Source organism: Primulina huaijiensis, chromosome 6, assembly GCF_012295235.1.
Source record: "Primulina huaijiensis isolate GDHJ02 chromosome 6, ASM1229523v2, whole genome shotgun sequence".
Taxonomy (NCBI): domain Eukaryota; kingdom Viridiplantae; phylum Streptophyta; class Magnoliopsida; order Lamiales; family Gesneriaceae; genus Primulina; species Primulina huaijiensis.
In genome coordinates, this window is record NC_133311.1 from 461,950 (window position 1) to 483,080 (window position 21,131).

Sequence of the window (21,131 nt, forward strand, 5' to 3'; positions counted from 1 at the left end):
AACGGGAGAGATGCATGACGAAGGAGCCTGAGATTAGTATCAACCGTGTGTCTACGATGCCATTCAATCATTTGTTGTGTACCGGGTGGTAAGATGTGAAATGCCACGACTTTGCTATAAAGTTTTTGAGAGCTTGATATTCTCTTCCATTGTTAGAGTAGAGACTAGAGAGTGAGAATGTGTCATCTGAAATGTTTTCCCACTAAATTTTAGGCAAATATACAAGATTACAATTGAACCACGAAACGCTCGGTTTCCATTTGGGTTGATTACAATGACATATTCTACTAAACTATTAAACGTAATTAGCTGTAAAATTGTCAAGGAATTAGTAACTCCAATAAATCAAGACTCCTAAATGATTGCATATTACATGAGCAATTGCTTGAGAGTGGCGTTTAATATTGAAATTACCAGGCCTATCAACTCACCGTGTTGTTCAATATACCAATAACAATAACAGATAAGTTGTCTGTGCTACCAGCCTTAAATGCGCTGCGACTAATCCTATCTGCTAACGAGGACGGTGACCTGACTTCAGATGAGGATTCAAGGGTCTTTCCATGTAAGAGGTCGCATACATCATGTGGTGTGAATACCTCAAATATCCCATCAGATGCTAACACCAAATATCTATTTTCAGGCTTGAAACGTCTCCAACCCACAACATCAGGGTCAGCAATAACACCATATCTAGGCATGACAAATAAAATTTTCACCAGTTTCATTAGATAAGGAATATTCTTACCATTGCAAAATCAAACTCGTCAAGTGCAATAAATTTTTAAGAAGGGAATGGAGCATAATAGAGAAGATCTACAACTTCAGCTTGTGTGTGCTGTCTATAAATGGAGGATGTGCGTTTACCTTTTTAATTGCACATCACCAATAGCACGAGATACAGCCAATATACCATTGACTCGAGGCACGCCCCACCAACTTACAATGCCACCAGCTGCAATAATTCGTGCCTTTTCATCTTCTCTATCTGGATGGTGGTCTCTAGTCAGTTCCTCAACGACAAGGTCTTTCACCAAGGTGCCTGCAACGAAAGTCACTGATGATCAATGAGAATGAACCGAGTAGTTTAATGATTCTCACTGAATCAAAATTACAAACAAAAAAGGTATACGCAAATTTCTAAACAGTTAGAAAAGTTACAGACTTCCTGTATAATGGTGGGCTTGATTTTGTCCAGAGCACAACAGTGCCTTCGAATCACCGATATTCGCAATAAAAAATTGGTCATCTACTAAAAGAACAATGATGGCAGTAGACCCAGAAACGTATCCTTTTTCACGAGCTTCCTGGTGACAGGAATATAAAGCCGAACAGTTTTTCAGCAAGTGTAACATTAATGCATAACTGCACTTAATCAACAGGCGTACTTGATTAAATTCTAAATCAATATCTTGGACTGTCCTCAATAACGCTTCCTGTAGAAGTTCATGTCTTACTGAGTTATGGCCACTCCCTAGTGATGTACCATGAGAACTGCATATTGAGACAAGCAAGAAGACGGAACAAATATTTTTTTATCATAAATATTACACTCAAGACTTGAAGGACCCTGAGAAAGGACAACTTGATGGTCCTAATTCACCAACCAGATAACATAATTTTCAAGTTAATGGCAATTATGACACATTATATGATGCAACCAAGTTTTCAAGTGCAATACGACTTTGTAGATTATTTAACAGTGAAATTTTCTAGTTTTCGCTAAGGTAGAGTTAAACATATATTCTGGAATCAAAGCCAAATTTAAGGGATTTAACATCTGTTGAATAACGAAATATTTATCTAGTTTATAAGGATATTATTTATTTGTATTTAAACTTTGAATAAAATTACTTTCAGTATTACACGGATAGGTTGGTAGACTAGGACTTGCTTATATTATGCTTTGTACCTTCAGATTAATCAATAAAAAAGAAAGAACTTTTTTCTCCCACTCACAGTACATCAAACTGCATGGTATCGGCAGAACCAGGAAAATCCTAGCCCATGACTAAATACGGCAACACGGTGTCTTCATCCTCTTCTGACGCCTCATCACAGATCTCACCACCCGTGTCCTCCCTCTCAGACTCGTCACTCACTATTACGATTACATGTCAAAAATTAAATGGGTAGAATTATCTCCCATGGTCTTAGTCCGTCATGATGTTCATATGCGGCAAGATAAATGATGCTATTTTATTAGGGGTTTCCAAGCGACCAGATTCCAGCGACTCCCAACTTAAAGCATGGAATACCGAAAACAACTTGGTGATGTCTTGGCTCGTTAACTCGATGATGCCTGACATCAGGGAGAATTTTCTGATCTACAATTCTGCTAGTGAGATCTGGAATGTCGTCCGCGATACTTATTATTGTTGTGACAATACCTTTGAATTGTCCGAGGTTGAAGGATTACTCCACGATCTGCATCAGGGTGACAGTAGTGTCACTACGGACTTCAGTGCCCTCACCTGTCTTTGGCAGAAGCTGAACTTGTTTGAAGTCTATGAATGGAACTGCCCAGATGACGAAGCCTGCTTTAAAGCCATAATGGAAAATAAACGAATCTTCAAGTTTCATTGAGCCTCAATAAGACTCTTGATGAAGTCAAGGGCTGCATATTGGGTACCAAACCACTTCCCAGCCTTCGGGTTGTCTTCTCTGAGGTACGACACGAAGAGAGTCGTCGCAAATTGATGTTTGGAACCCCATCCTCCTCAGTGACTATTGATGGGTCGGCTCTTGTTTCACACAAGCCATCATCCCATAGCCATTAGGACCCGCACTCTATTACACTCTACTACAATTGCTGGACAGTCTATGTGCAACGGTCGTCTGTGGTGTGATGCCTACAAGAAATTAGAAACCTGATCATGCCATCGACACTTCCTGGAAAATTCACAGGAAATCGCCTGATTGGAAACCATCCAGAGAGCGTTGTGCCCATGTTGCCTCTTCAGACGGTGCAACTCTGCCCTACAGCCTTTCACAAAAGAACAATCGGAGGCTCTTCAGCTTCTGTTCGGACAGCCCTCTGCCACCACAAACTCCCTGATTGGGTCTGGTAATGCAGCACGTCAAGGTGAGTTCCCTCTCGCTTTACTGTCAAGAAAGGATTTAGGCACTTCTTGGATTATTTATTCCGGGGTCTCGGATCACATGACCGGCAATTTCTCCTTATTCCACTCCTACAGCCCATGTAGGGCCTCGCGCTCTATCCGCATCGCAAATGGCTCTTGCTTCGAAGTTGTTGGAGTTGGTTCGATCACTTTATCGATGGCTATTTGTCTACAATCTGTGTTATTTGTGCCCGACCTTAATTGCAATCTTTTATCCATCAGTCAACTTAACAATGATCTCTAGTGTTGCATTAATTTCTCTGAGGATTCTTGTACTTTTCAGGACCTGGCCTCAGGGAAGATGATTGGTAGTGTTGATCTGTGTGTTGGACTGTATCTTTTCATGATGAATGCCTCCTCCAATAACGGACTGACGAGTATCTCCAGCTTTTCCTTCTCTGATTTTTCATCTAGTTCGAATAAGGATAGTGCATTGTTGCTTTGGCACTATAGATTAGGCCATCCTATTTTTTGTATATGTCAAAGTTGTTTCCTCAACTTTTCAGACATAAAAAGCCCAATTTTGTTCATTGTGATATCTGTCAACTTTCAAAGCACACGTATACCTCCATTAGATCACTACTTTACAAACCATGTTTCTCTTTCTCACTAATTCGTAGTGATATTTGAGGACCATCCTACGAGCTGATTCTTCTTATCTGTGGATGATCATACAAGACTGTCATGGGTCTTCTTAACGAAAGAAAAGTCTGAAACAGAGGATCTCTACAAACAATTCCATACTATGATACAAACACAATTTTCTTCTTCTATACATATTCTACGCACTGATCGAGCTCGAGATTACTTCAATTTTGTGCTAGGGCATTATCTCACATCCCATGGATTTGTCCACCAAAGTTCCGGCGTCGACACCCCTCAACAAAACAAGGTCTCTGAACGCAAGAACCGTCACCTGCTTGAGGTTGCACGTTCTTTACTTTTTACTCACTAAGTCCCTCAGCAGTTTTGGGGTGAGGCAGTACTCACTGCTACCTATCTCATCAATCGGATGCCTTCCGAGTCCTTAACTATTCAACACCAATTGACCCTCTCCTCAATACCTTTCCCAAAACACATCTCTTTCATTCAATTTCTCTTAAAGCCTTTGGGTGTTCAGCATTTGTCCATATCCACTCCTAGCAGCGAGGCAAACTAGATCATCTGCTATCAACTGCAAAGGGATATAAATGCTATTCTCCACCAATGAGAAAGTTTTACAATTCAACGAATGTCACTACCGAGTTTTAGAACATTTCGTGCATTTGTGTCCAGTTTAGATCATGATCAGGTACCATCCACTATCGAAGAAGCCCTTCAAGATCCACATTGGAAATCAGCTGTTTTTTATGAAATCAAGGCACTCGAAAAGAACAATACCTGGAAGATTACCGAGCTTCCTCTGGAAAAGAACAAAGTTGGATGCAAATAGATCTTCACCATTAAACACAAGGCTGACGAGAGTATTGAACGTTATAAAGTACGTCTAGTTGCAAAAAGATACACTCAGTTGTATGGAATTGACTATCAAGAGAAATTTGCACCCGCTCAACAATGTCCGAGTACTTCTATCAATTGCTACAAATCCTGATTGGCCTTTATTCCAACTGAACGTAAAAAATGCATTTCTCAATGGGGACCTAGAAGCAGAAATCTACATGGACATTCTATCAAGATTCATGTCGAAGGCTATAAACAACAAAGTATGCAAATTAAAAAATCCTTGTATGGCCTTAAACAATCACCTCATGCCTAGTTTCATCGATTTATTAATGTGTTAATGAAAGAAGATTACCTAAAGCATAGTTATTTGGGGCGCAAGGCGCACTAAAGCGCAAGGGTGTCTTGGGGCCTGAGGCGCGAGGCGCGAGGCGAAGCGCACGCTTTATCGAAGTAAAGCGCATTTGACACAAATTTTAAAATTCAACACATATAAAATATTTTATACGATCTAAATTAAATACTTTGAGACAATGTGTTTGACTTATAATAATAAAACAAGATTATTAAGGAAACATAAACTGCAACAACATTATAATAATAAGATTATAATATCAGACTTGATCCTAAATCCTAATAATAAAACAAGATTATAATAATCAAGCAACAAGATTATAATAACATACTTGATCCTAAATCCTAATAATAAAAGTAAACTGCAACAACAGTACAAGACAAGAATTCTTTTCCTAATCCCATGCCACAGCAACAGTAAGACATCAAGCAAAGCCATGCAGATTGTAGGGAATAGGGATAGCACAGACAGATGATCATTGATCCATGTACAATAAATCCTATATTGTAATCCACAAGGCACAAAACCACCAACTCTTAAATACTCACAGTTTTTGAAGAAGAAACCTAGCACAGAAGATGAAAAACACTAGAAAAGAGAGAGACGAACAGAACCAGAGACTTTCAGATGTAGATAGAGGCCACTTCGCTACTCCAGAAAGAATTTCAAAGAACGGTAAGAAAAAGAACACACATGCAGATTGTAGGGCTTTTTTAAAACATTAAAAAGGTCTTTTGTTTGTTATTGGGCTTTAAATTTTATTGGGCTTGAGTTATAAATTCCTATCACATCGTGTAATACCACAGCGCACAGGCGCTCGCCTTTCTTCAGCGGTGCGCCTGGGCCGAGGCGCACCCCAGGCGCGCTTGTTCAATGTCGTGCGCCTGGATCAACAGGTGCGCCTGGCTGCGCCCGTCGCCTAGGCGCAGCCAGGCGCTCGCCTTTTATAACAATGGTCCTAAAGTGCATGTCCGATCATACTCTATTTGTGAAGCACTCTGAAGAGAAGATCAAACTCCTCGATGTTTATGTCGATGACATCGTACTCACAGGAAATCATGAAGAAGAAATGTCCCGTGTGAAGAACATGCTCTCAAAAGAGTTTGAAATGAAGGATCTAGGACACCTTAAGCACTTACTGGGAATGGAATTGGCCTGATCCTCACATGGAATCTAAATCTCATAACGAAAGTATGTCTTAGATTTACTAAAAGAGACTGGGATGCAAGGATGTAAACCAATTGATACTCCAATGGGCCCAAATGTCAAGATAAGAACCAAAAGAGATTGTGCTCCAGTTGATAAGGGAAGATACCAAAGAATGGTTGGTAAATTGATATACTTATCACACACTTGATCTAATATTGGATTTGTTGAGAGTTTCGTCAGTCAATTCATGAATAAACCCACTATAGAACACATGGAAATAGTCAACCGAATATTGAGATATCTAAAGGGAACACCTGGAAAGGGCTGCTATTTCGAAAGTCCACAACCAAAAATATCAAAGTATTTACTGATACCGATTGGGTTGGCTTTCTTATTGATAGAAGATCTACTTCTGGGTATTGTACTATTGTATGTGGTAATCTAGTTACTTGGCAAAGCAAGAAACAATCAGTTGTAGCTCGCAGTAGTGCTGAAGAAAGGTTTCGGGCTTTATCCAATGGACTTTGTGAAGGTGTGTGGCTTAAAGGCCTACTCAACGAATTGAAACTCGAAGACAACCATTCAGTGTAACTGATGTGTGACAAACATACAGCTACAAAGATAGCTAGAAATCCAGTTCACCATGATCGAACCGAGCATGTAAAATTTGACAGACACTCATAAGTGAAAATATTGAGAAGAGAATAGTTGATCGCAACTATTCCCCTTCACATTTGCAGATTGCNATTGCTGCTTCATTTGATAACAAAGAGGATAAATATAAAGATATTTTTGCTATAATTGATCATAGGTGGACGATACAACTCCATCGACCTTTACATGCTGCTGGGCATTTCTTAAACCCGGAGTTCTTCTACTCAAATTCTAATATAGAAAATGATAATGAAGTTGTGACGGGTTTGTATAAATGTATCGCTAGGATGTGTGAAACCGAGGAGTTACAGGATAAGATCATGGACCAATTGCCAATGTATAAAAAGGCCGAAGGACTTTTTGGGATGCCCATGGCAGTCAGACAAAGAAACAAAAAATCACCAGGTAATCAATATTTTATTTTTATTATATGATAATTGATATATAATAGTTTTAATGCTCAATTTTTTATTTTGTTTCAAAATTACAAGCGGAATGGTGGTTGGCTTATGGGTGTTCGACACCCGAATTGCAAGTGTTCGCGGTGAAAGTTCTTAGCCTTACTTGTAGCTCATCTGCTTGTGAACGAAATTGGAGTGTGTTTGAACATGTGAGTACTAAGTATTAGTCTTTAATGAAATATTAAATAAATTTATTATCTTAAAGCTAAAATAAATTTGTACCAAATATTTGCAGCTTCATTCCAAAAGAAGAAATAGATTGGAGCAAAAAAAAATTGAATGATTTGGTTTACATCAAGTATAACAGGGCTTTGAGGCGCCGATATGATATGCGTGATATGATTGATCCTATTTCTTTGGCTGATATCGATGATAGTAATGAATGGTTCATGGGAGGATTAAATGATAATAGTGGTGACGAAAATGATCTCGTATTTGATGATGATAGTTTGACTTGGGGTGAGGTTGGACGAGCTTCTGGGGTTGATGAAGATGCCTATAATTTTAGATCTCGAGGCACATCCTCTACAAAAGAAGCAGCGGCTAGTACGAGTACATTAAATACGTATAAAAGAAGATCTACTATCTATCGTTATAGCAATGACGAGGATGAAGAAATTGATTTTGGCGAAAACGATGAGGAATCAGAAGGATACAAATCTGGAGCTTCAGCTTCTGGAGATGATGATGACGCAGTTGGGGAGGATGAAGATGAATTTGATGATTTAGATTTTTGAAGTTTTTTGGTTAATATATTATGATGCACTTACGACTTACTAATGAATTGTAGATGATTGGAGTTTGTTTTTTTTGCTATGATTTATGCTACATTATCTGCTAATGAATTTTTATTTATATTATTTTTTTATCTTTGTCAAAAAATTTAATTTAAATCATATAAAATATTTTATATATGTTGAATTTTAAAATTTGTGTCGTATGCGCCTTACTTCGATAAAGTGTGCGCTTCGCCTTGCGCCTCGCGCCTCAGGCCCCAAGACACCCTTGCGCTTTAGTGCGCCTTGCGCCCCAAATAACTATGATCTAGTTACTTGGCAAAGCAAGAAACAATCAGTTGTAGCTAGTAGTGCTGAAGAAGGGTTTCGGGCTTTATCCAATGGAATTTGTGAAGGTGTGTGGCTTAAAGGCCTACTCAACGAATTGAAACTCGAAGACAACCATTCAGTGTAACTGATGTGTGACAAACATATAGCTACAAAGATAGCTAGAAATCCAGTTCACCATGATCGAACAGAGCATGTGAAAATTGACAGACACTCATAAGTGAAAATATTGAGAAGATAATAGTTGATCACAACTATTCCCCTTCACATTTGCAGATTGCTGACATCCTGACAAAATCCTCTATCAACCCAATTTTGAATATTTGAAGTCCACATATACTTCACATATATTTCCCAGCTTGACGGAGGGTGTTGAATATCTAAATATTTATCTAGTTGACAAGGATATTATTTATTTGTATTTAAATTTTTATTAGGATTAAAATACTTTTTGTATTAGAGGGATATGTTGGTAGACTAGAACTTGCTTATTTTCTGCTTTGTACGTTCAGATTAATCAATAAAAAAGAGAGATCTTCTTTCTCCCACTCTCGGTACATCAAACTACAACATCAAGCATCAAACTTATGGTTCGATTTTTGTCCAAACCATTCAGAATTCATCATTTCACGAAGTTGAAACAAAGAATTGGCACAATAAATTTACTGAATTCAAAACCCAAACCTCTTGCTTACATATCAAATGTTTGTGACTCGCTATCGTTTTTGGAGATCAAACGCACTCGATTGTACTCGAGGAACACAACATGCATGAAAAGGTAATCCAAAATCTTTCGTGAAGCCAGCTCGCTTGCTTCCTCGCCTCCATGGCCATCAAATATTGCTGCAACACCTACAGTAACCTCCTCGACCACATCTTTACCTGGATTTATGGCAAGCATCTTGAGATTTTATATAGTCATTTGTCCAACAATTGCAATCAAGCCGAATGGCAAACATTGGAAAAGATAGTTGTGTGCTTTATAAATGATGTACCGGGAAGGGAATAAACCTACATGGCAATTTCATATGATACCAATGTCACCTGAAAAAGGCAATTTCATATCAAGATCACATGTAATACGGTCTTCTTGATACTCTCTATGACCTTGAAGAGTTGCAAATTGGCAATTCTTTGTTGAATTCTGAGAAGATTCTGCAGAAAGAAACCATTGAGGACACTCGGGCGAATTAAAAACAGCCGGGGCACCACCTTCTTCATATGCCATCATACATGACACTGAAACCCCATGAGCAATAAATGGAATAGTGCAGAGCAATACGCCTAAGCATGCTATATTCGCAAGCCCTTTGGCTTTCATTATGAAGTTTGTAATCAAAAAAAGCATCCAAACACCTACAAACAGTGTGAGCTTGGTTTTTGTCAGCAACAGCCATACAGCGTCCACAATATTATTTGCAAGAATATCTTTACGTATTTAACTGGAAATTCACATAATTCACCAATTTACCGGTTTAAATAACCCTCAAATCTATTTACCAGAGTCCTCACAGATAATCACTCCTCGTACGTCATTTCCTCGTCGATATATAAAATAAAAACCAAACCCAAAACTCCTAAAACAAGGAAATGATTATCTGACACCGTTAAGGAACGAAAGCTCAGAATTCTTAAAAATAACAAAACAAATAAAAAGAATAACTGAATCATACTTATGCAAAGATGAATAAAATAGAAAGAATGCATACCTCAATTCGACGTCAGGGCTTCGTTCTTGGTTCTTGCAAACAGGGATTGAAGTATTGAACAATGGTGTGAAGGTGGGTTGGACCAGAAAATATATAGACCTGGCCTTGACGGCTCAATCCTAAATGCGGCCCATTAATAAAGAAGGCCCATAATCTTCATGCTTCGTCGTCGAAGATGATATTTTTTTTATATATAATCTATTTTTTTAATAGCTAAACTAGCTTTTGGTTTTTGAGATCTCACGTCCCAACTAGGTCAAGAGATGATTGGCTCATTATTGTTGTTGTTTCGTAATTTATTTCAGAGGGTTAAATGTATTTAAAGCGTTGGTGATCGAGTTAATATACGATACTTGTAATTAGAATGGTAATTTAAAATACGCATTTCCATTTACATTATGTGTGTAACAAAACAAATGGTATATGCCTAATAATTTTGAATCTGAAATCGAATAATTAATTGATCATTAAAATAAAAACCAGCTCCAAAACAGTTACCATTTTAACTTGAGTGCAAATCAAATTCAAGTAAATATCGATCCATTCAAGTTAAAACTTAAACGAATAATATATATTGTAATGAAGTAAAACTCGATTTCATCATTGCGAGATTATGCACCGTAAAAGCAACTCCAACGTTTTCCCTTTATTTGCCAAAATGGATCCACAAAATTCATATCCAAGCCCTAGTCTTGAGTCGACAAGGCAAATAAAGGGAAAACGGTTTTGTTAAGTTACTTTTACTATGGTCGAAAAAACTTAACCAGGCGAGATACGGGTGATAACGGATTGAACATACACAAAGAATGTTCCTAAACGATAACATATTCAAAACAATACATGGTGTTTTACACTGCCGTAGTCCTCAAGATTACGGCCTCTGCTCGAGATATTTCCCGACTAAAGGGTATTCCCCCTCCACCCAGATTCAACTAAAGAAGAAAAAGAAACTTATGGAGCTCTGCTTCAAGGGAAGAAAGACCTATTCTAAACATACTCGTACGACATATTTGACAGCAAAATGACAGTGCCCTACACTATGGAACAAAGTGCCAATAGCACATCATACCTTCTAAGAAAAAAAACAGCTTTATATTCCAACTTGAGTCAGTTTGAGTTCTATAAACCTGAAAAGCAACAGTTTCTCATCAGTTTTTGAATGGCATTCCCTTGTCATTTCCCTCCCCTTTCAGGGCAGTGAAACACTATCAATTGTTTCAATATTGCCACCAACATGGAAAGTTTGGGATAAAAATTGAATTTCATTCAAGTGCCTTTAGAAGAGCAAAACTTTCTCAAGTTTGCCTCCATAGGCCTAGCCATTCACAAACAATTTTTGACAAACAAAGGAGGAACTTTAACAACAATGCTTATTGAATTTACTTGGTTTCTTGATTTTGTTTACTTGGTATCCTATTGGGGAACGATGCAACCGAACAAAGGCCAACATTATCAACATCTTCAGACATGGTAAAGGACCCTTCATTATAATGTCTTTGTGACACCTTTCCCCTTAAGCAAGCAAGTTATGTTTTCCATTCTTGTTAAAAAAAAATTTTCAGTTCTGTTACTTATTAATAGTATTATTTTGATTTCTTCTTCATATTAAGTTCACAAGTTATTCACTGGTATATATTATACATAGATAACCATTAACGACGTAGCAAAAGTTTTGGAAAAATAACAACACTGCTGAGGAAAAATGGCATCCTAATTTCATTGTCGTAAAAAAAGAATACCACAAAGTCAAAGATCTAACCTTAATTATCCAGACCACAAGATGTATAAACATTCTTTACGAACTCATAATTCACCAAACTGTGTGGTCTAGAATGTTGCCTTATTTGGGGCGGTGAGTATGTGTCACTATCAACCAGGGGCTCATTCGGTATTTGATTGCCCATGTGATGGTTAAAGCATACGTCCAAGCTTGTGCATGAGGTTATTCCTGCCCTCCTCTTTCTCTTAAACCTTCACCTAACAGAGATATGAGCAACCAACAAGAGCCAGAAGTAATTGTCTTTCCAGTTATGCAGATAGCAACTCAATTATTTAAGATACCTGTCTTTTCTTTTCTCAAGATATCTTCGCACACATGCTTTTCTATTTGATGGACCGTCCACTGTTTTGAAGATAAGTTACATCAGACTGAGGAATAATAAAGAAAACATGACAGGTCCTGTTATTAATGCTGTCTACTGCAGGTTCACATTCGGAGTCTCTCGTTGAAAGTAAAGATGAATATTTGGAGTCAGCATTGTCCTAGCACATTCAAGCCAAGTTTGTGTTTTTTGGATAGATAGGAATCATGGTAACCTGATAGCATTCTCATCATGCTCCAATTTTACATAGCAATAATTTAACATTATAATTTTAAAAACTGAACAGATTTATGTCTACGATGACAACAAGCACACATTGTCCCAGCAATGTTTCACATAGAAAACTTTTAATCTAAGAGACTCATCAATGATTAGGTAACAATATGATTGAATTTGATATTCAGTGCCAAGAATAGCAAGCAGTTTAATCAACCATTAAATATGTTACCTCGGTAACACATAAAACAATGGACAAAACTTTGATCATACACTGCTATAATTTCCATCCATTCCATGTTACCTTCCACTTTGCTGTTTTCACCAAACCGATCCATCACACCGTAATTATCATTTTCAAAGAAAAAGTAACCATAAATTCATATACACAAATAAGGAAGAGATGAAAACAAATGAAAATACTTTTTTTTTATAAGGCATGGCAAAGCCTTTAGTTTCAAGAGAACTTTGCTGCCTCCAACTTCAATCCAAACGTCATTGAAGCATGATCACTGGTGAGTTTATGATGGTGGTAGTAATAATAGCATAAAGTTTCAACTCCCAGTGATGACTATTGCTACAATGGCACATTATTGATACAGTCATTTGAACAACTTTTTTGAAGTGGTATATGAAGGCATGTTTACCAGGGTTCTCTACATGAAGTGTGTTGCTTTCTTCATCACAATCTTGACAATCGTCGCTTACTTTCACTGTACAAAAATTTCCAAAATTGTAAACAAGGAATTATTTCAAAAGCAGTTGTCAATCTCAATGTGTATCGGAAGTTGGTACAAGAGCAAATCAGCACAATAGACATTTGATAATCTACCAGCTCACACACACATGCGGGGGCCCACTTACACACATGCGCACGTGCACTCTCAGACACACACACACACACACACAGAGATACTCATTAGGTATTTAAATTGGCTTTTGTGAGAGATGGCTATAATCATGATCTTGTACCACAAACTTCTAATCACCTGTTTGTGTAGTTAGCAAATGAATAACAGTAGTATCTGGACATGCTTTGTTGTCAACCGATTTTGATCTGCAGGACGAAGATTGCACTAAAACAGTGCCATCATCTGCTTGATCTTGCGGAAACTCCAGCGGATGTGAAGCAATGTGCATTATTGCCCGTGCCTAAGAAATTTGGCAACGTACAAGAGGTGAGTTCAGAGGTAGAAGCTAGCAGGGTAAGCGAGACATTAAAAACTGGGAAATTTAAAAAAGTTGGTAAAATCATTAATTAAGATATAAAAGAATAAATTTAAACAATATACTGGTCTTAATGCATTTTCAGTCATTAAGTGAAAAAAATAATACAAACAAAACAAATGAAGCTTCAATACCTTATCTCCTGGCACATCATCATACACATTCACTTTGCCAGAATAAAATATTGTCATCTGTCCCACTGGCATAATCGTTGAAACAGCGGATCTGGAAATAACAGAGAATCCTCTTCAGAAGATACGTAGGATCCAAGGAATTCCAACATAAGCATTTCAGAAAAAGTAATGTGAAATGAGATTGTCCATTTATTTGTGTCAGTTACGGTTTTAAAATCTCAACTACATAAAACTGAGAAAACATTAGGCGCCACATATCATGATATTAACTTCTTAATAGCTCAATCCGACTGTTTTGTAGAAACAAAATAATATTTTTAAATTCAAGAGTGCATCAGCTAATGTAAGCTGCAGTTAGTTGATATTTTAAGGGAACATAAGCCAGAAACATGATATAACTGAAGTTCGTCCAAATCCTATTTGAATTTGACACTGCTGAAAATAAAAACATCAACAGACGAGAGTTTCGGATAGCAGCAGTACATTACAACCTAAGGAGCAAACCGTGAAATGGAACTAATTAATGTTTGAAAGCGAGACTTAAAAAATGACCTAGGTAGAGAAGAGCCAACATTGGTTGAAACAAGACTCGCAGATAACCCACGGGAATTCTCGGGTTCATCCAGATCCTTTCTACCGTGTGACGCCGTATCTTCTGCCAGTACAGAGGTATTCGCATCCCCGTACATTCGTCGAGGAACCTACATTTAGACAATTAATTTAAAAACTTTACCAACAAAAGAAATTTTCTTAGCAGCATCCCTGAAATTAAGGCAGAAAACGCGTAGAATCTTTCCACTCTTATTCTCCATTGTTTTCCCAGTTTTCCACACGAGCAACTGATACTAACAATAAAACAATGTCCATGGAAAAAATTACTCACATTTTCCGAAACAGTATTGTTGTCATGAAATTTATTAGGGCGGGGAATGCGAAGCTTCTTGCGATAATTGGAGTCGGAATCCTCCGTTGTTTCAAGTAGAGCCTTGAGCATTATCACTTGCTGAATCGCTTGCGACTTGTTCCACGAAGGCCTCCTCATCCCTAAACCCAAAAAAAAAAAAAACTGAAGAAACAAAGGAACTTGTTTAACAGAGATCGCCTTCTTTTTTCTCCGGAGTTAAATGTTTTAAGACAACTACTTCGCAACCTTTATCTTTCAGGTAACGGCGGCAGTCCTCCCGAGTGAGCTGAGCAATGTCATCTTCAGTGAGCTTCTGAAGCGGCTTATCGAGAAGCGATTTGTTGAGAGAAGAATTGCCGGAGGCAGCTTCTTCTTGAGGCGAGGTGACAGATTCCGGCACTAATTCCATCAATTGAGCTTGAGTAGAAGTAAGATCGGGAGCTTGAGGCTCCGATTCCGATGGTCAAATTGTGGCAGGAAGGGAATAAATTGCAGTGTATAGGGTAGCGGGTCCCCGGGACTCGGGAGTCGCAGCAAAAAAATAATAAGGGGAATGGGGGAGGCGAAGTACAACCCCAAGCCGCCACGTAATTGAAGTAAACTTAAATTACATTTGCCACCAATCCATAATCTTCGGTCGGTTTAATTAGTTTTATTTTGGAAATTTTTTTTTAATAAAAAGTTTAATTTTGGCATTTTTTGTTAAAATATTTTGGGTTAATTACGTTGACACAACATTCCATATTTATAATTTATTAATATTACCTATACAAATTATAATTTTTAATATTTCCATAATTATTTTCTGAGAATTTTTCCTAATTTTTTTAGATTAAATATAAATTTTTAATGTTCGCTAAATTTTATTAAACTTTAGTTGTTTTTATTCATGCATAATAGTGTCAATTAAATTGTATATATAATAAAAAAAAACCATTTCATATTTAAATTAAAATAAAATTCAATTAAATTTGATAGTAATTTTAAATTCAATTTGTCAAATGTTAAAAATTTATATTTAATCTAACAAATTATTATCAAATTATATATGTAATCAAATTAAAATAACAGAAAATTGCAACGATCATGAGCTATTTCGATTTTGGATTCTCTTTAGGGTATTCTCTCATAAACGGACTTCTTATGGACATTTCTCCGATAAACAGACTCCTTCTGGCATTTCTCCTTTATTCATATAATATCCTCATCCTTGGAAAATGAGTTCCTTTCGACTCCCTCATCACTCGAACTCAGGATCTCTAAGATAAATACCTAGATTCATGGACACTCTAGAAATCTAGGTATTTATCCTTGAGGTCATGGGTTCGAGTATTGAGAAAAGTGGAAGGAACCCATTTTCCAGGATGAAAATATTTTATGAGTAATTGTGTATGGAAAAGTGTGTGAGGGAGAAGGCTCTAAAAAGATTCCAAAATCGAGATAACCCATGATTGTTACAAAAAAAAATATTGTGACATCATAAAACTAGTTACACAAATGGCATCTTAAGTTTCATAAGAAGAAAGAAATATGGAAAAAAAAAAAATTCCAGCCCATTAAATATGTTAAGGTGTGGCACGCTATTGTATAATTCTCTTTCTCAAAAATTTCAGCACATCAAAAAATATAAGACGTGGGCATGCCACTTCTTGATTATTTCCTTCAAAATTTCTGCCCATCAATAAACATAAGGCATGGGCACGCCGCTGTTTATTTTCTTCTCTTTCAAATTCTATTTGATCCGACATACCATGCAAATAAAATAAATTTATACCTTTAACCATGTCATTTATATGGATGACAAAAGATCGGGTTCAAACTCGACCCCATATAAAAATCGCCCTATTTGGGGCGGGTACAAACCCGATAGGACCTGCCAGGTTTAAGGCAAGTTTGGGGCGACATGGGTTGCGGGTCTAGACTTCTCTTGGCGGCAGAGGTCTCGGGTTTTTCGAAACCTGCCTTATTGTCATACCTAATCATGCAAATATCATGATCAATATAAGACGAGAACGAAACAACAAACACGGCGTCGACGCTAGCCTTTAAAATAATGACTCAGTTTTAAATATTCATCAAATAGAATAGAAAAACTCATAAAACTGAATGTTATTGTGGAAAACGTCAGGTCTCGGATAAGTGCTCTCCCTCAACCCGACCCACCATTCCTCGCCAACCAACGCCACTTCATTATTCATCACATGCTTTGATGAAATCTAGTGAGCCTAAAGACTAAACAAATAATCTAAAGATAACAATTAATACATAATAAGAACGACATGCATGAAACTTTTTCTTCAAACCTCATCATATATTTCTCATCAAATAAACGATGTCTTAAGTGTCATTAGAAGAATGAAATATGGAAAAAAAATCCAGCTCATCAAATATGTTAAGGTGTGGCATGCTATTGTATAATTCTCTTTTTCAAAAATTTCAGCACATCAACAAATATAAGGCGTGGGCAGGTCACTACATGATTATTTCCTTCAAAATTTCAGCCCATCAATAAACATAAGGCATGGACACGCCATTGTTTATTTCCTTCTCTTTCAAATTCTACTTGATGCGACACACCATGCATATAAAATAAATTTCTACATTTAACCATGTCATACATAGGGATGACAATAGATCGGGTTCAAACCCGACCCCGCATAAAACTTGTCCTGTTTGGGGTGGGTACAAACCGGTCAAATGGGTCTGGGTCCGGAGCGTGTCTTTGGTTTGTCCGAACCCACCCTATATAATAATATTATTATTATTATTATTATCAATTTGGATGCTTGGCGGATCCTACCTGGGTTTAAGGCAATTTCGGGGAGAGGCGGTTTGCGGGTCTAGACTTTTCTTGCCAGCCTAGGTCTCGGGTTTGTCGAAACATGTCTTGTTGTTATACCTAATCATGCAAATATCATGATCAATATAAGACGAGAGAGAAACGACAAACACGACGTGGAACATCCCTTACTTTTTAACTTTAAAATATTACAAATTTTTTTTATAAACATTTTCCTCCAACATCAAAACCATCGAACATAAAAACTTATATTTAAAAACCTCAAATGCATAAAAATACAAAATCGTCAACCACAAAATCGTACGTCAATTTTTAAAATAATCCAAAATTAAACTTCAAAATAAAGTATAAAATCTTTAAATCATAATCATCAAAATCTTTACTTTAAAACTTTAAATACTAAGCTATGCGGAAAAATAAAAATCCCTCGAGAGTGTACTGTCGGACCAAATCTACTCAAGCTTCAGCGCCTCCCTCAAAATCATCATCGCTTGCGACCATCCAAACCTAGTGAGTTTAATGATTCAGCACGTTCTAACCACACGTTACAAATAATACATATACAGGCACATGCAGCTTTAAAATAAATCATTTTAATAAAATAAGATAGCGTAAAAACTCGTAATCATATATCATATTATAAATCACTAGATCGTAAATCTTTTCATCGTCGTATATCATTTTTGGGTAAAGTTTGATCATTGAAAGTTACTATCATATCATCATGGTCGACTGATCAGTCTAGCTATACCAATTACCTAGGGGCGGGACGTCAGCATAATATTCATCCAACCGTCAAATAATTTGATCAATAAAATTTACATGCTTTAAAACATAAATCATGCATAATATGATTTGAATGATGCAAAAAGAGGTTTAGAAGCGCGTCTTTGCGTTGATAACACTCGAATATTCAATCGTCAGCGTGGGTTACGAAGAGGAGCGAATAGGCGACGAACAACCTTAGATTATTGCTCTCTAAGTTTTGAAAATTTGTGTGTGAAGTGTTCGGCCAATGTGAATCTATAGAAACGTAGGATTTGATTTTATAATTTAGTTTTTTAGGTGATAAAGAGTCTAGAATTTTTAAGACTCTAGCTTTGAAATTTTCAAATAATTAGGCCCATTAATCTTAGATAAATTAGGCTCATTAAGGCTCAATTGAATATAAAATAAAAGTTTACAAAAATCGTTTTCATAAATACTAACTTTCGGATCCATAAAAGTCATTTGTTTGACTAAAATCGGCTTCTCAAATAAAATAAGGTTCGACTCGTCAAATAATTTAGACTCCATCATTTTAAGAAAATTTTTATCCTATTAAATCATTTTGTCGAGCCTTAAAATTTTTATCGAAATATATTTTCATTTTGGTCGTCCATGATCTCCTTTCCCCATCCTAATATCGAATATCCGGACAAAATCTTTAATTTGATGAAATCATGCAATTTAAACATTTAATCATATAAAATATAATGTTTAAGCATTTAAAATCAATTAAATAAAATAAATAAGCAATTTAAATAATTTGCATGTATCCGGTTTACGTGGACTGATTTTTGGAAGTTAAATGACGTCAACGCTAGCTTTAAAATAATGACTCAATTTTAAATATTCATTGAATAGAGTAGAAAAACTCAGAAAACTGAAGGTTTTTGCGGAAAACGTCAAGTCTCGGATAAGTGCTCTTCCTCAACCCTGACCCACCATTCCTCACCCGCCAATGCCACTTCAATCTTCCTCACATATATCGATGAAATCTAATGAGTCTAAAGGCTGAACAAATAATATGGAGATAACAATTAATACATAATAAGAACGACATGCATGAAACTTATTCTTCAAACCTCATCATATACGTTACTCATTGCCTCAACTTATTTAAATAATGCAACATATAAACATTTAACATTTTTCTAAAAATTTCAAACTTTTTTATAAAACGTGGCTCATATATTTTTCCATCAAGATCATAAATCTTCTGGCTTAACTCTCCAAAATGAATCATCATACTTTTCCGTCAAGGTCATAAATCTTATAGCTTAACTCCCCGGAATGGATCCTCATACTTTTTGGCTTGACTCCTCAGAATGAATTTTAAATCTCAGAATGGATTTGATTTCTAGCTTAATTTCTCATAATGGATCATCATACTTTTTCGTCCAGATCATAAATTTTTCTGGCTAAACTCCTCATAATAGATCCTCATACTTTTTTGGCTTAACTCCCAAAATGGATATTAAATGTTTAGGTTAACTCCCCAGAATAGATCTTAAATTTGGCGGGCAACCCAACCCAAGGCCTACGTCCACAAACCTGTAAAAATCAGTCATAAGCTTGCCACGAACCATTAAATTCTCTTAAAATTTTTTTTTTTGATTTGCTCGAGTTTCTGCAAAACCAAATACCTGAAAACTTCACATAAATTAATTAAAAATCAATCAAAACTTAGACTCTTATTTTAAATATATTATTTAAATAATAAAATAATTATAATGCAGTTTAGGTACTCTTTTAAAATTTGAGACGTTACAATTTTATCCCCTTAAAATAAATTTCGTTCTCGAAATTCGTCTAGTCTTAGCAATTGAAAATTCCATTCTAACTTATTCACTCCATACTTAATCTAATTGACTAAAATTTTGGGTCACTATATCACTCTTTCGCTGCATACTCTGATAAGAGATCCTTTCCATTTTTGTAAATCACGAAGATTTTATTGATCTCAATGTAAGTTACTTATTCTATGTGCATTGTCAAACCACAATTCCTAAATTACACCAAATTATTTTATACTTACAAGATTTAGCTAATTATTTTTTACTTGTCATCACTCTAAATTTTAATTTGCACAAAATATTTTACCATAACTTCTATTGTTAAAACCTGTATTGATGCATCCTCTAATATCCATGATTATCAATCATTATACCACTTTAACAAATTATGCATAACTGACATTTAGTTGTTATATAATTAAAAATATTTTTCTTTACACTAGTATAAACAATTTCTTAAATCCAAAGTACTAAAAATTAAATGATTCACGTCTATAGAGTCTAATTCAAGCCAAAATTTTGTATCATGATTTAATCAATCTTGAACAAAAATTAATCAAAATTCAATAGTCAATAAAACTTAAGTTTCATTCAACTATGTCTCCCTTATAATCCTATAGAATTTAAAATCAAGAAACCGAAGAACCATAATTAATCACCTATTTATAACACTTGATTAATACATTCTTTATCCTAAAATTTGAGTAGTAAATACATTATTTAATATCTCATAATGTGTAAGTTATCACTTCAATGTGAAACATTTCTATCTCATAATATTATAATTCAAATGCATGTTTCCAATTAGTCCAAAATACAAAATTAATGTCTCATGATGATAACCATACTCTTAAATCACCATCACATTGAAGATTGGTCATTTCTCCATCTAGAGAATTGTTAAAATGACCAACAACCTAAATTCAAGATTTCAAAATTTCTTAATCTTCACAAATAATTAATTGAGTAAGTCTCTTGTGAGACGGTCTCACGAATCTTTATCTGTGAGACGGGTCAACCCTAACGATATTCACAATAAAAAGTATTATTCTTAGCATAAAAAATAATATTTTTTCATGGATGACCCAAATAGAAATCCGTCTCACAAAATACGACCTGTGAGACAGTCTCACACAAGTTTTTGTCTAATTAATTTATGTTACGAAAACTTATTTCTTAATGACTTTGGACAATTCCCCAAGTGTCAGGAACAACGTTTTAAAGTAGATGTTTCCT

At 36.0% G+C, this 21,131-nt stretch overlaps 2 protein-coding genes and 1 long non-coding RNA gene across 9 annotated transcripts; 1 reads left to right on the forward strand and 2 right to left on the reverse strand.

Moving 5' to 3' along the window:
- Positions 1 to 280: 280 nt before the first annotated feature.
- Positions 281 to 10,101, reverse strand: LOC140978940 (probable protein phosphatase 2C 51). 4 transcript variants are annotated; one of them, XM_073444188.1, is made up of 7 exons: positions 9,955 to 10,101; positions 9,290 to 9,601; positions 8,941 to 9,127; positions 1,389 to 1,494; positions 1,166 to 1,307; positions 868 to 1,042; positions 281 to 693 (listed from the first exon to the last, which is right to left on the reverse strand). In XM_073444188.1, the coding sequence occupies exons 2-7, from the start codon at positions 9,591 to 9,593 to the stop codon at positions 423 to 425; spliced, it is 1,185 nt and encodes a 394-aa protein (XP_073300289.1). In that variant the 5' UTR covers positions 9,594 to 9,601; positions 9,955 to 10,101; the 3' UTR covers positions 281 to 422. The 4 variants fall into 4 exon arrangements, with proteins under 4 accessions (XP_073300289.1, XP_073300291.1, XP_073300290.1 ...); XM_073444190.1 differs by having other exon boundaries at positions 9,261 to 9,601; positions 9,955 to 10,100; XM_073444189.1 differs by having other exon boundaries at positions 9,290 to 9,400; positions 9,955 to 10,006.
- On the forward strand, positions 6,833 to 8,920 carry LOC140978941 (uncharacterized). The gene is made up of 3 exons (XR_012175680.1): positions 6,833 to 7,125; positions 7,212 to 7,330; positions 7,417 to 8,920. It is a non-coding gene; the product is annotated as an uncharacterized lncRNA (long non-coding RNA).
- Positions 10,102 to 10,615: 514 nt separating the features above from the next.
- LOC140978634 (protein TIFY 4B-like) lies at positions 10,616 to 15,131 on the reverse strand. 4 transcript variants are annotated; one of them, XR_012175586.1, is made up of 10 exons: positions 14,784 to 15,130; positions 14,517 to 14,677; positions 14,186 to 14,334; positions 13,634 to 13,724; positions 13,262 to 13,424; positions 12,920 to 12,985; positions 12,016 to 12,076; positions 11,714 to 11,925; positions 11,024 to 11,081; positions 10,616 to 10,886 (listed from the first exon to the last, which is right to left on the reverse strand). XR_012175586.1 is itself a non-coding variant. In XM_073443825.1 (9 exons), exons 1-8 carry the CDS (start codon positions 14,944 to 14,946, stop codon positions 11,715 to 11,717), a joined length of 1,065 nt encoding a protein of 354 aa, XP_073299926.1. In that variant the 5' UTR covers positions 14,947 to 15,130; the 3' UTR covers positions 10,617 to 11,081; position 11,714. The 4 variants fall into 4 exon arrangements, 3 of the variants coding, with proteins under 3 accessions (XP_073299926.1, XP_073299927.1, XP_073299928.1); XM_073443825.1 differs by having other exon boundaries at positions 10,617 to 11,081; XM_073443826.1 differs by lacking the exons at positions 10,616 to 10,886; positions 11,024 to 11,081 and having other exon boundaries at positions 11,711 to 11,931.
- Between the last annotated feature and the right edge of the window lie 6,000 nt (positions 15,132 to 21,131).

Excerpts from the sequence above, each read along its gene's own strand:
- LOC140978940 (XM_073444188.1), bottom strand. The coding sequence starts at position 9,593 with ATGCTTTTTTTGATTACAAACTTCATAATGAAAGCCAAAGGGCTTGCG. Across the intron at positions 1,495-8,940 it reads GAGTCACAAACATTTGATAT|TTCTCATGGTACATCACTAG; the intron begins GTAAGCAAGAGG and ends CTCAATATGCAG. Across the intron at positions 1,308-1,388 it reads TTGATTTAGAATTTAATCAA|GAAGCTCGTGAAAAAGGATA; the intron begins GTACGCCTGTTG and ends TCCTGTCACCAG.
- LOC140978634 (XM_073443825.1), bottom strand. The coding sequence starts at position 14,946 with ATGGAATTAGTGCCGGAATCTGTCACCTCGCCTCAAGAAGAAGCTGCC. Across the intron at positions 13,725-14,185 it reads GTTGGCTCTTCTCTACCTAG|ATCCGCTGTTTCAACGATTA; the intron begins GTCATTTTTTAA and ends TGTTATTTCCAG. Across the intron at positions 12,077-12,919 it reads ACTTCATGTAGAGAACCCTG|TGGACGGTCCATCAAATAGA; the intron begins GTAAACATGCCT and ends TCTTCAAAACAG.